The 18,644-nt window shown below is 41.6% G+C and overlaps 1 protein-coding gene across 6 annotated transcripts in view; it reads right to left on the bottom strand.

Moving 5' to 3' along the window:
- LOC117479181 (suppressor of tumorigenicity 7 protein homolog) overlaps window positions 1-18,644 on the bottom strand; it is a 76,324-nt gene that overhangs the window by 43,173 nt on the left and 14,507 nt on the right. For 4 of the 6 annotated variants that reach the window (XM_034126184.1, XM_034126185.1, XM_034126186.1 and 1 more), the window contains exon 2: window positions 15,511-15,546. The exons of 1 other annotated variant lie outside the window; for it this stretch is intronic. In XM_034126184.1, the coding sequence (XP_033982075.1) occupies window positions 15,511-15,532 (22 nt within the window). In that variant the 5' untranslated portion in view covers window positions 15,533-15,546. Of the gene's footprint in view, window positions 1-3,775; window positions 3,972-15,510; window positions 15,547-18,644 lie in introns of those variants that run through there. One more of the 6 variants, XM_034126187.1, reaches the window with a different exon arrangement.

Below are 18,644 nucleotides of genomic sequence, written 5' to 3'. Positions count from 1 at the left end.
CAACAGAGTTTGAATATGATATACAAGCGCTCTGAACAGAATCTCAGAGTGTAAAAGCGATCTTGCAAGGGAGAACTTTGGGTCAGTGTGCACAAATCTGACCCTCAAAACCCTTTCTTACTTGTCAAGTAGACTTTGCAGGATGGGAGGGTATAAACAGTGACTGCAGTGGATCATAAATCATCATGCACTCACATAAATGCGACCACATTTCATTATGACTTAAAGGGGACCTATCATGCAAAATGCACTTTTGTACGTCTTTTATACATGAATATGTGTCCCCGGTGTTCCAGGGAACTCACCAAGTGTCAGAAAACACAACCCTCTCTATTTTCCTCCATACCCAAATCTCTAAAAAAGGGGCTGCAACAGATCTGATAAAAACTGATCCAGATTTGAACACTGTCCTGACGTCAGGACGGTGGTGCTACGGCTATTGGGCCAACTCCACCAATCAGGAGGAGACAACCACGGCCATTGCCGTTCGAAAGCGCTGGAGACGTTGTAGTACATATGCCAGGCCAGTAGATGGTGCTGTTCTCACTGAATCTGCCCTTGCAAAAACAGAGCTATAAATTGTCAAATTGAGCGAAATGAGGCATGGCTAAAATGCATGATCTGTTTGGTATTTTGAAAAAAAAAAAGTATAAATATGCCTTATATAGGTATGGTCCTACACTATATTATTCAAATATAGCATGATAGGTCCACTTTAAGAAAAATGACCCGTTTGGGACCATTTTGGATGCAATCTGGAGCCCTGGATGGTACGTTTCTGTGTGTCACTGTATACATGTGTCTGCATATGTAAATGTTCTGTGTTATTAACAATAAGGTTGACCAGCTCTATCACATTCACAGATCGATAAGTGTCCAGTGCTGCCCATATACTTGGATAGAGTTATTTTAAAGCTCTTTGACTCACTATCACAGCATTACACATTTTAGCTGATATTCCTGCACTGCTCAATTCAGACTCAACTAGAACACAACAAGGAAATACATACACAGAGAGAGAGAGACTGTATTTGTCCCAGGAAAGATACTCAAAATCACACGTTTAAAATTCTGGCTATCTATTTTGGCTGTCAGCAGAAGTACTTTCAACGAGTGTGAAGCAGAACTGGTATTCAATCTCTGGAAATCAATCAACTATAAGATCATCCTAAACACCATGACATATAAAACATATCCAACATAAGCCACAATACAAAGTGAGAATTATCAACGAGTCAAGTCGATCATGTTTACTACTTGAAAAAAGGCTGCCTGTAAAAGACGCACACTTGGAAGTGAATGACAGAAAGTTGGACTCATGCAAATGAACCGTACATTCAAAATCCAAGAGAGCATTATCTTAATAAAGACTTGGCAGACAAACACTAGCAGAGAGTTATTCAAAACTGTCTGCCAGGAGAAAATAAGTTGTCATTGCTTTTAAATTCTCTTTTGTGTTTGACTCACTGTAAGAGAAAAGTGATCCTGAATTTGCAAATATGTTTATCCTATCGCTAAAAGGGTCAGGGCCATTTTTAAATGTTACTGATTTGTTTGGTTTAATTGTGTGCCTGTTTGTCAAGATGTGTTCTCTTCTGTCTGTAACTATTATATTTCCAATGAGTTTAGATTTGTCCATGTCTGTGATCTTAATTAAATACGGACAACAAAAACACAGACAAATTGCGGAGCGCTGAAAAGCATTGACATAATTATTTTAATTTTAGTCAATAAAGCACCAGACAGATTTATTTATACATTCACTTTGCTTACTCGCTGGCTGATGGATAAGGATAATTTATAAACGGTGCGTACGCTCAAAAGATGGCGTACGCCAGTTTCTACGCAATGTTTGCGATTTATAAAAAACAAACTTCACGGGAAAATGTGGGGTCCTCTACGCACACTCTGACCCAGGCGTACGCACTAAGCACAACAACGGGAGAGACGAGAAACTGCGACACCGTTGGCAGAAGGAAGAATGGAGAGAAATATGTGGAAATCATACCATAAATAAAATGTTACCTCTCATTTATCAAATATGAAGAATTCATTTGCAAACATTGATTAAAGCCAATCTTAAAATGATTAAACAAACGCCTGTTTGAGACTCCTCAGTGCATACACAAACATAACTTGGATAAATAAATAAATACGGATATGTTATTTAAAACCACCTCGAATATGTTGTGTTAATGTTATGAAATGTTTTCTCATAAATGATGCGGTAAGCAGGGGGACAGAATTACTTTAAACTGACGCCGTTTTGCATTTCTATAGGTTGTAGATACGAGCATGGTTTTATATACTATCACGTTTAATCATGTTTTATGCCGTTCGCCAAGACTTGATAAGTCGCTCGTAAAACACAGGAGGTATGGAAACTAAGAACACCATATGTGGTAAATTGTACAGCTAATATAACACAATCCATTAGTTGTATTTCCTTTAACTGGTGGATTATGGATATATAGTTGCTGATCGACAGCTGGAACACAAACCACCAAATACAACACAATAATTCAGATCCAGTCGTCATGACTACACTCCGGAGGGATTCCCCGATCATTTCTTACAGTTTCTCATCAAGGGGGGGTCTCCTGTCCCCGGGACAAACACACTGCCTGAGGAAGGTTAGGCTATGTGTATTTTTTTTGTCATTAACTTTTTTCGGACCACTTATTTATTTATTTTGGTGACGATCCGACCTCCATGCTGCTACTCTGGTTCAAACTGCATCCACCAAACATTATGATTTATCTCGACCTCCACAAAATAACCAAAATCTGACACGGCGTGAGATGTCTTTTTTTAGCTGTCATTTCCCGCGATCTTCTTCATGCCGTCAGTCAGAATGAACGAATGAATGGGCGTTTCTTTGACTATTTATAGGCAAATATGGGCAGTCTTTTATGAATCAGAAAATGTCTGTGCGTATTTATTTGCTTTGTCCTACGTAAGCAACCTTCCCACGTCAATCCTACGCAAGGCTTTATAAATGAGGCCCCTGGTCTTTAAAAAACAACTAAGAAGTCGTGCGGGATGCAACAAAGGCTGACACAATCTATCAAACAACCTTTCATTTTTTATTATTTTCCATAACCACAAAGTAAACAAATATGGGACAGCAACAGAGAATAAACACAAAGATTGAATGACTTGTCCCTCCCCCTTTCCCCGGATTAATCTAGCTCAACAAGCCACTAATGTAAACACAGATATCTGCTCCAGTGTAACACACACACACACACACACACACACACACACAACACACACACACACACACACAAAACACCACACACAACAACCACACACACACACACACACAACACACACATGACAACACACACACACCACACACCACACACAACACACACACACACACACACACACTACCCAACGACACACACACACACACCACACACCACACACACACACACACACACACACACATCCACACACAAACACACACACACACACACACACACACACACACACACACACAACACACACACACACACACACACACACACACACACACACACACACACACACACACACACACACACACACACACACACAGCAGGCCTTCGCCCACGCGCTGAGCAAACCGTCCACTTCATGAATATCAATACAAAATGTACAGGGCCACCTGCTGAACACAATACAAAGGCCATTTAAAGGGAACAGATCAGAAGCACAGCCACCGTACAGCTCCAGACTACACACAGCGGGCCATCAGCACACCAACAAGAAGCAAGAGCACATTACTTACCCTCCATTCCCCTGAAACATCCACCAACACCGCCTTTCGCTCCTTTCAAATATCAGTATAAATCGTTGTCAAAGACACAGTGAAAGTGAGTTTTTTCGTCCCTCTTTCTACTCAGAAATCAAGATAGTGTTTCTCCACTGGCTGTCCGATCCATAAAGGGATCCAAGCAGCAGCTAGCTGTCTTTCACAGAGCACATTTACGAGTGGGGGGGCCCCCGGCTGTGGTTTGTTTTCCTTGATTGGCCGCTCTCAGTGAGTGACAGCAAGCCGACGCAATTGTGAGGCGGGCTGTGTTCTGCTTGCTCTTTAGTAACCCAGCAGAAGAGAGAGAAATACAGGGTGGGGGGTTGACGGGGGTTTGTAGATGGCAGTCCAGCCAATCAATAACATGGATTTTAATGAAGGGGGGCGGGGCAGGTGCTGCTTAGCTTAGCCTTCCTCCTGCAGGGGTAACCATGACAACCCATAAATGACCCTACAGCAGAATTGATGAAGGAGCCTCCTCGGTGCAGATTTACAGATATGGACGAGGCTCAGTCAGTCCTTCAATCCTGTGATTGTTGTAGCGGAAATACGTTTTCGGGTCTTCAAAAGAATCCATTATGATTTCAAGCTACTGCTTTTATTACACACATTCTCTCCTCAGTGTTTCCAGTAGACGGTATTTGCCGGACCATGATTGGAGAAATTGGTCCGACAAATTTAAATCTCTTTGGCCATTTTGTCCGGTGAAAGAAATTCCCCCGGAGAACGATTTAAATGTATTATAAATTGGCTGAATAGAGGAATCAGCACATTGGTTTTTCTTCCTTTACGATAAACATATATTATTATTTTTTAAAAAGGGACTTGTTTTGCTTGAAATATCCTACTTAAAAAATGTTTATTATTTAAATCAACATGATTTGATAATGTCATTCACACGTTTACTTCTCAGTGTTTTTAGTAGACGGTATTTGCCGGACCGTGATTGGAGAAATCGGACACATTTCTATCTCTTTGGTCATATTGTCCGGTGAAAATAATTAGGCTGCACACTTGTCAGTACAAGCCTCTCTCATTGGTCATAGTCTTTTACGGGAATGGTTTTACTTGCAATGTCCTACATAAAAAAATGTAATAATTCAAATGTAAATGTTTTGATAATGTCATTCTTTTATATAGCCTTCTATTATGTGTTTTCAAGCTCCCAAATGAATATTTAACCGGTATTTCCTCTCTTTGTCTGGGACATTAAAATCTTTCTGACAAATGTTTATCTCACTGGTCCTACTGGTGTAAAATAATTCCCCCTGAGCAAAATGTTAAGTGTATTTAAAATTGGCTTCATCTTTGCGGACACATTCACCGGCACCAATTTTTTCTGATGGGAATGCGGTTACTCCTAAAATCCACCCTGTGTCACTCCAATTTTCGAGATGGGCACTGAGCAGCTTTAATGGGCTAAGTGGGGGTTAAGTGCCTTGCTCTAGAGCCCCTCAGCAGTGGCTGTTAAGGGGATGGTGAAACATTATCATTTGCTTTCACCGGACGCAGAATCTCCCTCTCGATCCATTGATTAGATCAAGTGACCTCGTAGTCAAAAGGCACTTTCTTTCCGTCTGCAGCCCGCTGAGCTACTAAGACAAAGACGGAGGAGAGCCCGGTGAAATTAAATGGCTGACAAGGTTAGCCGCAGTTCTATGGTAGCGTTTGAACATGATGATGACAAATGTGGTGATTTCCGCTGTGAGATAACCTCTGATTCAATTATCACCGTGCTTCCATGAACAACCACCAAGAAGAATTATCATGCACCAATCTCGACTGACGGTACTTTAATTTACCCCTTTTTCTAGACGGAAACCAGTAATGAAGAGGATCTGAATTCTTATTTTGACCTCATTTCACAGCACCATCAGGAATCAAAGAGAGAATTTTACATTTTTGAAGCAACAAGGCTCTTTTAAAAAGCTCAGAAATAGGGTTAGGGTTGGGAGACATGCGAGGTAATCCCAGCATGTGCCGGTGAAGAGGCTTTAAATCCAGGTGTTTACACTACACTGAAAATCAAACAGTCGTTCAGCTGCTACATTAACATCTGAAAGGCAAAGAGCGACAAGATGACACACTAAACAGAATGCTTCAAGACTTGTCAAATTATCGCCTCAATAATTTATTCCTCCTTTCCCTAGCAGACCTATAATTTGGAAACAATCACGCACCAGAGAAATTAGACGTTTTCTTTGTGTCATTGTGGAAAATTGATGTCAGAATCACAGACTTTCTCTCCGCAAGCAGACAGAACTGAATCAGCCAAATCATATTCTGTCCATACCATGCAAGCCCTCGGGTGTTAATCATATTCAAACTCGTTCTGCAAGCTTCCCAAAAACTCCCTTTTCATCAGGAGCCAAGCACACATAATGATTATGGCCGAGGGAGTTTGCCAAGAACAGTTTTTATTCCTCACCTCGGCCCTCCACAGCAGAGGGTCCAACTTATCCCACTAATTGAGACCCGTCCACGGCATTCTGTTGGTTTATGTCGCTCTCTAATCTTTACTCAATGCTTCTGTCTGACTAACTATGTTGTGAAAGAATATGATCATCCAGAGCGGCAGGGACGTTACAGCTTCAGGCATGAGTCTCAGCTCAATAAACTACTTGAATATTCTGTGTTACTGTTTTTGAATCTCGATACCAATATTTGGATTCAGTCAAAACACATTTTATGCAAGTATTTACAAATGTACATTTTTAAAACCAGACTATTGCACAGAAAAAGGATCCAGAACTAGACGTTGCTCATAATGACATTTAGTTTTAGCCAAAGGGCTTCAGCTTCGGCCCCGATGGGAATTCCATCCATACTGAAATCCAAAAAGGAGGACAAAAAATACTTGAGTAAGCCAACAGGGTTTTGGAATATTGCAGAAAATAGGATCTTTGGCAAACACTTTTATGATACTTAAAAGTTTTGTTTAGTAGGATATGTATTCCACATATTAATAACCCTTAGATGTTGAAAGGTAAATGCAATTGGTAGAAGTAAAATGCTAACGTTAGGCTATAAAGGAACCGCATCCTTGTCACATGACTTCACTACAACACCGCTAAGCTAACGGCGGCTAATGTTCTGAACATTCAGCTTCAGACACTTAAAGGTGGGGTAGGTAATTCACTTCAGAAACACTTTTTGTTATATTCCATGGAATGCTCTTAACATCCCGATAGCAATGAATACATTAAATGCTTTGACAATAAATACATACAAATATTTCATCTGTGGAAGCCGTGGCGCTGTAAAAAGCACGACCAATCATCTGAGCCGGCCCGGCTAAAATAACTGGATGGCCTACCTGCCTGTCAGCCTTCCATCTGTGCACAAACTTATCTCGTGCCCTCATTGGTCATGTGCGCGTTCGTGTGTGTTGGAGGAGGGGCTCTGTAAGGAAGTCTGAAGGAAGGGGCAGATTTTTTCCGGCTGCGTACTTTCAGATTCTAGCGCACTCGAGCTGGTTTCTCCATTCTTACCTACCCTACCTTTAAGAGAGGAGTATTTACTGACGTAGAACAAAAAACGTGAACATCTCTTAAGCTCGTGTTAACCACAGACTTTATTTCAGGCATCTAACCAAAAACATGTTCAACAGAACATTGGCTTCGAGACAAATTAAGTGCTTAAATGCTTACTCCAGGTTTAGGACTCATTCCTGCAACACCCAATGCTTAATTTTTGGACCTCGAAAACGATGGAAAAAACGAATTATGTACACTTAAAGAAAAGTCGCTATGCATAAAGCAGGAGGGGTGAGCGTGCAGAGATTCAACACAATGACCTCACCTCCTCTGGTTCTGGCCAAGCCCCTGATCATTGAGACTCTTGGGTCTGAGCTGTGTTACTGTTGGCACTGAGGACCGCTGGACTTACGGATGGCAGCGGCAAATGGTTCTGTTTCCTGAATACTTTCACAACCAGCCGTAGAGCCATATATGGAGATTTTGAATACCAGTCAAATGACTTTAGATGATGTCCCTTTATTTTTTTAATAGTTGAGATCCTGTCTGAACAACCTGTGGTTTACTAAATACTAAAGTTATGAATGATGAAGGCAGCAGATAACCATTCAAATCAACAACAAAAACTTCACAAATACAGCTCTATTTTACTCCACTGTTTTCACAGTGAAAAAATTAAATGTATTTACATGGTAACTGCATTTCTTAAAGACCAGGTGTTTATACCAAGCATTAATAGACCAAATATATATCATATAATATAGCACTGAATAATAACAGCTTTTTTCTGTAGAATCATTAGAGTTATCTACAGAATAACGGTGTTCACATTTGTAGTATTCTTTTTGAAAACTCAAAGGCGAATTGAAACAGCAATAGCTTAAATCATACCTGGTATTTTCATTAACTTGGAATGAAATATTAAAATGTACATTAGCAACTCCTTACTATTGCTAGACGCTTCACAATAACAATTGAGTATCAAGCCATGTTGTATGTCTCCAATCACAATAAAACCATGATCTCAGTATTGGTGGCGACTGAAATAACCGCTTCACAACCAGGTTCACATTTCCACTCTTTCAAAAAATTCAATATTTGATGTGAAACTGCTTCACGAAGAGATGTTTCCATTTGTTGGGGGAGGACTTGGGGTCAGAGGTCAGGATCCATGAGAAAACACAAGTGACTCCTTCATGGTTTTGTCCTTTCTCAAGATCCCTTTATCTAAAATAAGCTTTCTTTTTGGCTCGCTCAAGTCCCAGCCACTACATGAGCCGGAGAGACAGAAATAGCCGAATCAGCAGTTACCACAGAAACCCCATCACTGCCGCTTTTGACGTTCTTACCGGGGTTACCACAGCAACAGAGACAACTGGTTGCCGTCAGAGAGCTGTTTGGCTTTCATCAAATGGGTATTTTCAGTAAGCACCTTATTCTGCTCGGTGCAACAAACAAATACAAGTCATAAAAACCCAGACCGTCCTCAGCAAGACAGTTTAAATCCCGTTAGTGGCTTATCCCTGCATTGAAAGATGATGTGATCTTATCGGGCAACAAAAAAAAAAAATATGATCCAGCTTTAAAAACAACATAATGGCCTCTGATGAAAATAGCACTTATACAACGCTGGAGAGAGATTTATGCAACATGAGTGAGAGAAGGTTTTGGCCTACAGCAATCGTACCACCATCAAACATACCTCCATTTTCCAATTGCATTTCCCCGAGCTCATCCTTATCAGCAGGCCTACTGTTGGATATCTAACATTCATCTTACCCAGAAATAGCCTGGTGTACGCTCAGAGTGGCGTTCAGAGTATGTGGACGAGCCTCACTCTATTTTAGACCGGGGGGGATATCCAAGAAGACTTTCAAAAGATTAAAATTCCACTGTATCACACACCCAACAGAGCATATTACAGATTGTTTAGGGTCCCAACTTTAACTATTCTCACACCCTATGATCAGAAAATAAGGGTTTCACATTCACACTGATGTTATGATCAAATCCTTCTGATTTCAGGAGTGGTTTTCACATTGAGACACAATCAAACCAGTGGAGATCAGGATTAGAATTAGAAATGAATCTCCTAAACAGAAAAAGGTTATTTTAGCCGCTAACCCGCTATCCTTCTTGTTAAATATGATATATGCGTACCTTGATAAGCGGAAAGACAATTAAGGGATAGCTAATTGCCAATTTAGTGTACAGTGATGACATTTTATGGTAAATGTGAGTGAATACGAGCTTAAATGATTGCAAACAAACATTATCTATTATTAATGTGGAAAAGGCAAGAGGGGGTTGAGTGGGGGGAGCATTTGTCTTTCTGTAGTAACATGTGTGTAATGTGTACATGTATGTTTGTGTCATCTTGTAAGGATAGATTGAAAAACCACTGAATCTAAATAATGAGATGCAAGTTACTGCAACATGGCGATGGATGAATATGGACTTACAGAAAGAAATGCAGTTATTACCCATTAAACGAGGATGGAGGAGGGATGGTGTAATACAGACGTACCTTTAAAGCAAAGCTAAAAGGTGAACGAGACTCGAAAAGCTTACATTATTGTCCGACAGGGACCATAAACTGCATTATCATCAACTTTCCTACAGAGACGGTGCCAGCTCACCTCACTGGGAAACTTTTATTTCCCAGGCTTTTGTATTCATTGCTCTTTCATTTCCTGTCATATTGTTGGCTGCCTAATAAAGCCACAAATTGCCCAAAAATACCAAAATGTTCTGGCGATGGCTCAGACACATTTCTCAGTAAATTCATGTGGTATGACTTTACCATAATAACGGAGATTTTTCAAACCTTATTTAGATTTTCCCAAGAGCCGAGACACAGTCCAGACAGTTTTAAACAGGCCAGGGATTTAAAGGCCACCAAGATAATTATTCTGAATCACCATACATCAACAATAGACACGAAACAAACTACAAAATGCTCTGATACTGACCAGCAAAAGAGCTCCGGAGCAATACTTTTGAATGGCTTCATCTTCTTTCATTCATATGCAGTGCTTTATGATGTTAGCTTTGCTTAGAGAGCTTACAATGCATGCTGCCTGAATAAGAAATATACAAAGCGAGTGCTTATATACTACAAACTGAGGTCCATATTATTCTACCAACACCACCTTGCCATTATAGCACTCTGGAGTTCATAAACCACAATGCACCGCTCCACCAAAGCATCAAAGAGCATATTAAACTATTACTAATACCAACAAAAGAGTGCTGCGTCACTGGTGGTCCCTTCAGCTGCCATCAATGGTAATAAGATCTAAGTTCCTCTAAGACACTTTGACACTAGTAAATCAATAGCCCCAAGGCTGCGGTTCTGACAGAACAGGCTGAGGTGCATTTCATTTAACTACAAGTGACTGGTTTTAATACAACCTGACAATATTGTAAGAAGTGTTCAACCTCTCTGTCACTGCTGTGTGCTAATAATACAATGTAAATGACTATAAGAGAAGAAATCAATACTGCTTCAGGCAGGAAACATCTTTTGTGCCACTTAGAAAACGGCAAGTACTGACCTCTGTTTTGGTAGTATAAATGATTGTACTTTACAGCTACTGATTTGTACATTTCTTCCAACACAGGGGACGATGTAGAGAAAGCAAGATAAAGCAGTCGCCATTCACCCACACCTGCTTTAAATTGGTTTGTAAAGAGAGATGGGGGCAGGGAAGTGACAGTTGATGAGGTCAAATGTCTAGAAATGAGCCCAATCTAAGCCTGTGTGGAAAGGTAATTGCATTCACCCAGAAGTGAGTGAAATGGATGAGGTTTCTACACACATTGGTGACAAAGAGGTGCGTTTTTAGACTTCATGGACCACATATTTCTGTTTACAATTTGTTAAAAATGACAGTATCTTTTGATTGAGCAAAAACCAGTACGTATGTAGGAGTGAATGTAGCTGAAGTGTAGATTAAACTGTCCTTTGTGTATTGCCGAATACATTTGGAGAACTTTGCAAACGAGTAATGGATTGCATTGGTTTTGTCCTCTGCTGCATTGAAGAGGATATGCATGTTGGAAGTGATTCTCCTGGCCTTTCACTCTCTCTACCATCTGCCATTACGAGGGGGAACAGATACCCTTTTTTGGTGCCAGAAAGCATTCCGGCACATTTCCCACCGAACCTGAACACTGACCCACAATGTCAAACGCACCACAAACGCCATTCTTTTTCCTCAAGCGACAGTTTGGCAATAGACCATTCACAGTAATTACGTTAATGTCTAAAGTGGATGTGGTTATTTTAAGACACTATTACACAAGAAAATATATAAAAGCTTTTACATTTCAGTAATTTTGACAATGCCATTATCTAAAGCGCTGCAGAGTGAGGCTGAGGTAGTGGTTGGAAACTCCAGCCAAGGATACGAGCGGTTGCCAAGGTTTTGTAATTCTTGATTATGGTATTACTTGAAACCAGAGTTGGTGTATTATGGACAAATGTAACCCCCCCCGAGGTACCGGTTCAGTGCCTTCTTCTTCAATGAAACATAGTCTGTTATGGTAAGAACGTCTTGGTCAAACTCAATTGGCTAGTGGTGCAGTGGTGATGTTTTTTTTGTAGGATGATATGGAAGTTAGCATTGCATAGGCTTTCTGGACAAAAAGCCAATGAGACTTTCCATTGGATTTTAAAACTTTTCAGAAAATAAGCTCTGTGGCCACAAATGTGTGATTGATGATCACGATCTTATGACTTCAGGTCACCACTAAAGTCTGCTGTTTGGTGGGATAACATTTAGTAGTCTAATTTAGCCACTTGTTAGAAATTGTCATTAGAAAACATTCAGACATTCACGAAAGCCTTCCGTAAGTTTGTGTTAATCGCAGACCTTATTTAGGGCATCTGAACAAAAGCTAATACAAAAAACCATTGACTTCATGACGAAAGAGTCCGGAAGTGCTAAAATGCTAACACTTTTCTGGATTTAGGACTCATTCCTGAACTAATCTAATGCGACGACAGCAAACAACCTATCTGAACTACAAGAATGGAAAATCCCATCAAGAAGGGATACTTGTCTCATTTGCTTTGTAACAATTAAGCTGCCTTTAAATTATTGTTGAAAACACCTGTACTTGGCGTGGCATGCAGGGTTTCCCACAGACTTTACTTGGGCGGGCATCCCAGGTATATTAACGTCCGCCAAAGTATATTTCGCGACCCATTTAGGTTAGGGCTGCTCAATTAAATCGTATTTTAATCGCAATTACGATTTTGGCTTACAACGATTATGAAAACAACATAATCGAAATAAAACATTTTTTTTCCAATAAATGGATGTTTTCAATGTAAATGGATAATCGTTTTTAATAATCGTGATATCAATTATTGACCCAAATAATCGAGATTATGATTTTTGCCATAATCGAGCAGCCCTAATTTAGGTTTAAAAAAATGTTATCCACGACGCACGACGCCATCCGCGATCAATTAACTAGTGGACGACGGCCCATCCTTTAAATGTTTGCTCCGCTATCGCGTGAAGGATCTGCTTCATGCGCTCCGCAGTAACCCCGCTGCAAGGCTCCGGCGAACAGTTCATGAGCGTGCTCCACTAGCACCCGCCCCCCGTTCTCGACTACCGCCACAAGTATATTTCAGATCTGTGGGAAACACTGGCATGGAGCTCAACATTTCCAACAAGAACTGACCAATGTTCGAATTATTTTGACTTTGATCCCAACTCTATGGGACAGACAAAAATCATCTATCTATCATGTTGAATCCGCTAAATATAAGTCAGCAGCTCAACCATTAGGTAATTCACTTACAATAACAATTATTATGGGCTCCATTTGTCAAGATGTCACAGTTTCTTTAAAAAAAGAAAATGTGTAAATGTCTCCAACGTCATATCCTTTTGCCATGTCTGCTGTTTGTAAATAAACTTTGTCCCAAGCTCTTCCCTTGCAAAGCATTTCCACTGAAATATCCTATTAAAAGGGGCTCCACTTACAACTATACAGAGTGGTTCAACAAACGCTGATGAGTTTATTACCGAAAACCTACAGAGTTGAATTGGCATTTTGTTTTGCCCCAGTCTCTTCTAGAATATTGCCAGTAAAGACCTATAAATATCAGATTTTAAAGATGAAACGTCTCTTTTTCCATTCAACCTTTAATATACTGACACAATGTATTGCCTGCGACGTTGGTAGCCTCACACCAAGTAAGATCTAGATAAAACCAGAAACTATGGGATTGACAATGTTCCACATGCTGGTGCACTAAACCTGCCGTGATCATGGCAACAAGCTTACTTGTACCCTATTGGTCAAAGCTTGTGATCATCCGCCATGAACAGTCAATTACATTTCTCTATTTCTTTATAGTACTGCCATAAAAAGGGAATACAAACACTGCAGTCTTTTAAATCAGATCCAGTGAACTGATACTCATTGGTTGTTATTCATGAATATTCTCTGTTGCGTTTTTACTGTGGCCTTGGCGCAGAGAGTTATGATTTTCTAGCAAAGCTGAAACTGCAAACAGAGGGAAGTGGAGAAACTCAAAGCTCAGTGTGCAGGGTGTATAAAGACTACCAAATATCAGGTTAAATCTCTGCTACAGCTGCTGTGTTTCCTACCAACGATACAGACTTCGACTTCAAATTACCTTTCAATATGTAGGTGAAACATAGAGAATGTCTTCATCTTAAATATTTTAGATCTCTTCGAATGCCTTAAGAGCAGAATCCCATTAATTAATAAGTTAATTTCTTCTTATTCTCATCTTGTTTTCAATCTTTCATTATGCTTTTCCATTCCTTCTTATAGATCTAATATCAAATGTTAGTGTGGCTAGAACATCAACACATCAAAATATGAGCATGAAGAGAAATTTAGGGGACATTTTGGTATTTAAATATTCACTTTGATTCCTACAAAAAAGCCTTACCACTATGAGGTGTTATCAAAAGGCTCTTACCAAAATGTGATTAAAATGTCAACGCTTGATTATCTTTTAAAGACAAACGGACCCCACCATCAAGAAGACAAACTGACTCAGTGAAAGCATTACGTTTGACCCTCAAATGACCTCGTTTTTTAATCTAAGAGCACAAGATTAAGACACCTTCAGCCAGACTTCAGTGGAGTAAAAGATGTGGTCAGGTCCAGGCTGTACATCATCCAGAATACTCCACGGTGTGATCCACTCAGCTCTTGATTGTTATCAACAAAGACTCCTGCTCAGGGGAGAAGTGGTGCATGACAGCTTTCCATCACGACTTACAGCCAGGATGCTAACACACTCTGATCTGACGCCAAACAAACAAGTTACTCTGAATGTGGAGCCACGACAGAATCGATCAGATCAGCTTCCTTAAAGCATCGAGCAGGTAGTGGAGTGAAGGATCATGGTATTGATCAGGTCTACTTGAGAGGGTGGGGTAGAAAGTGAGGTCGTCCCACCAAGAGACCAACACTACAACTCTGCCTTGCACATTCTCCAAAGACACACACGTGCAAACACACAACAGCAGTATGCTACGCTAGCTTTGATAGCATCTGCGTGTGGAAATGCTTGCATCTTACAGAAAATAGACAGAGGATGCTCCTTAAAAAAACGATGAAAGCATCCATCTTCTGACATGTGTGTACATGTGTGTGTACACACACACACACACACACACACACACACACACACACACACACACACACACACACACACACACACACACACACACACACACACACACACACACACACACACACACACACACACACACACACACACACACACACACACACACACACACACACACACACACACACACACACACACACACACACACACACACACACACACACACACACACACACACACACACACACACACACACACACACACACACACACACACACACACACACACACACACACACACACACACACACACAAAATGTGATTGCATATACGCACGCCGACTCGCGGTGAGGCTAAGAGTGAGAGAATGCGAGGCGGGCAGCAAGCGCAGCGTGTGCAGCTAGCTTGTGGTGCTAAAATGGTAGATCCCAGATTTCTCCCTCATGCAATCTGCCACCGTGAAGGCAAAACAGGAAGAAGACGAGCGGAGACGCAGGAAGAGAGGAAGACATTTCCTACGCCTGCTCTCCCTCTCATAGAAACACACAGATAAAGAAGATAGAAACCCAGAGGAGGCGGGAGGATGTTGGTGGTACTTACATGAGGACTCTGTGCCGAACATGGCTGGGCCGGGAGCTGTGATGGAGAGAGGAGGAGGAGGAGGAAGAGGAGGAAGAGGAGGAGGAGGAAAGAGAGGAGAGAGAAAGGGGAGGGTGAGTGAGAGAGAGGGGGGAGGTTGATGAGCAGGCAGCTACACAGCGGGGGTCATCAAAGCAACACAATGCAGCCAGCCGGCCGTCGCTGCCTCCCCAAACGGCCAGATGCCCCAACGCCACTATCCGTTGCGGCTTCCGAATCTCTCCTCCACACACACACACACACACTCACACACACACTCTTCGATAGTCCAAAAAACAGGAGGCCTTGTGGAGGATTACAAATAAAAACAAGCAGAAATCCTTCACAGACTGTGGTGAAATCCAGACGCTGAGATGTAGCTATAGCTATCGCATCTCTTCTCTTTCTGCAGTGTGTATCCTCCTCCTCATCCTCTCCTCTCCGTCACTCTCTCACTCCTCATTCCACTGTAGTGTTTACTAATGGAGAGACAGAAAATGGTGAGAGAGAAAGAGAGAGAGAGAGAGAGAGAGAGAGGGGGAGGCTTTCCCGGGGATAAGGGGGATAGAAAGGGAAGGGGGTGAAAAACTCAGAAATCTGGTGAGGAGCTGCGATAGCTGCAGCCACTGTAAGACAATGGCTATGCAAACAGAGAGTGACGTCAGAGCAGGGGGGGGAGAGAGAGCTGTAAAAAGACTGATGGACTACTGCTGGCAGATGGAGGGAGAGGGGGGGGGGGAGGCAAGGAGGGAGAAGGGGGGAGAGTCGAGAGGAAACAGGACAGGGAAGATCGAGAAATGGAAGTGCAGGAGTCGAAGAGGAGGAATGGAAATGGACGGGCATTAGGGGAAAAGGTAAATAACAGGAATACGAAAAGGAAAGAAAAGGAAAGGGAAAAGGGGAAAGGGAAAAGGAAAGGGGAAAGGAAAGGGGAAAGGGGGAGGATAAGATGTTATAGAGGGGGAGACGGATAAAGAGATACAGGGGGGGAGGAGGAAGGCAGCTGGGGCTGAGGGGGAACTGGAGAAAGAGAGCGGGAAGCAGGCCAATCAAAATGGTTTGTCTACTTTGGAGCAAAAAAAACAACAAAACAAGCCAACCGATTCTGGGGGGGGGGGTCTGTCATCTCGACAAATTGAAAAGAGTATGGGACACTGCTGTGTGTTTACCAGCAGTTAATACAACACACACACACACAAAAATGTTCTGTTGTTATAATCACAACATCATCCATCAAACCGGCATAAACACAAGCTGTGTAACCCTTTGTACAATATATATAAAAACATCAAGTCACAGGTGTCGTATTATATCATATCTTATTTTTGTTCTTTTCATTTTCGTTCAACAGATAACCAAAGCGAATATAATTAAAAGGTCTTTGATTTAAATGACTAAATGGATAAACAAAACCATGTCCCCGACTGAGACATTCAAATCTTTCAAAACCACACGCCTCGGCAAAATGCATCGCATGTACCGAGATGTATTTAAATAGGTTTCCAACCACGTGAGTGACTGAGCATTTATTTAGTATCTGCACGCTCTGGTACCTGCTGTTTCTAAATCAGGACTGATAATATGACCCCTCCCACAGAATACAAATCCTATCTACCAAAAGAGAAATAAAGCTGAATAAGTACAGCTGATTAAAGTGGAAACAAAGCAGACACACAGAAGATAGACGTAAGGATGTTTGGATGAGAGATGTGACTTTTCAAATTTATATATTTTTGAGCGATTTTGCAATAAGCTGCATTGCATCATATGTTTGTTTTTTTAACATCAACTGGAAGTTAAACACGTATGGTGCTGTCATTCACCTCTTTGAAATGCATGAATATGGTGCACTTTGTGAGTAAAATAAAGAGGTTACATATGGAAATTGTGTGCTCTTGTAAATCATTTCTGGTTAAAACGTATTGGTTGTTAGATAAACAGATCTGATACTCATTTTAAACCACCTCTCACACACATACACACACACACACACACAGGCTTCATATCACATAAAACGCTTTGACTTAATGCCACAGCAAAAACAGCAAGCCAGTTCATTGCTGAGAAGTGTTAAAAAAATGCTGGTTAATATGAAATGAACTGGCCGGGGCGGGCCTTGCCGTGTCCCGCCGTCCCGCCGTCCCGCAGACCCCACGCAGCCAGCAACCAGGAAACAACACCAGCAAGCCAGCTCACACTGTCCGCTCCAGCAGCGAGACGCGCAACGTCCCGCCAACACGGCACCCAGACCCCACGCAGCATTCTCATCTGTTTGTCATTACTGGTGTCATTTTCTGGTTGCTAACGCCGTTGTAACACATAATCACTGATGGTTGACTAATCAGAACAGAGTGGGCGAGCTGACCAATCAGAGCACAGTGGGCTCATAGGGAGGGAGGGGGCAGGAGCTCCACCAAGCCGTTTAGGACAGAGAGTGAATACACATACTATACAGAGATGCTGTATGAGAAACCAATGTGAGCTTGGAACATTGAACAATGTAAATCTATTCTAGTAGACCTCAACAATGGAATTATGATCAGTGGAAATAGCCATGACATGGGACCTTTAAATGGACAGAAACAATTAAGGGTTTGAAATTATAAATCTACTATCCTTCACAAATCATGGTTTGTCCCATGGCTGCTTTATTCAAGACATGTGAACCCTTTTCCAAGCATTAAATCTAAATGAATGAAGTGAGGCTGTCTTTTTCACGATGCATGGATACCCCGATGTGCATGTAGCGAACACGCTGCACGTGATCAGTCTCATTATGTATGCATTCTGTGAAACTTGAATGAAGTATGAAGCCTTTAAATGTAGTAAAGTGCACCCAGAAGCAGAGAGTGTGCAGCAGTGATGGACATGTTGGACGTACAGCAGCCTGCTAACCTAAAGAGACGGGAGGTCAGCTGTGAATGGGGTGAAGCTAGCTAGCATGTGGATTAGCATCGCGGCTGAATAGAGGAGTGTGTACCGACGGAGGCCTCGGTTCTTTTGTCTCTCACACCCTCCTCCTCCTCCACTAACGTCTTTGTCCTTCAGGCAGGAGACCCCCCTCTCTACTCCTGCTGCACTGCCAAAAATGGGTAGTCTTGTAGAATTGTTCAAAT

The sequence above is a fragment of the Trematomus bernacchii genome, unplaced genomic scaffold, assembly GCF_902827165.1.
Source record: "Trematomus bernacchii unplaced genomic scaffold, fTreBer1.1, whole genome shotgun sequence".
In the NCBI taxonomy this organism is placed as follows: Eukaryota; Metazoa; Chordata; class Actinopteri; order Perciformes; family Nototheniidae; genus Trematomus; species Trematomus bernacchii.
This window is presented reverse-complemented; position numbering and strand designations above follow the sequence as displayed.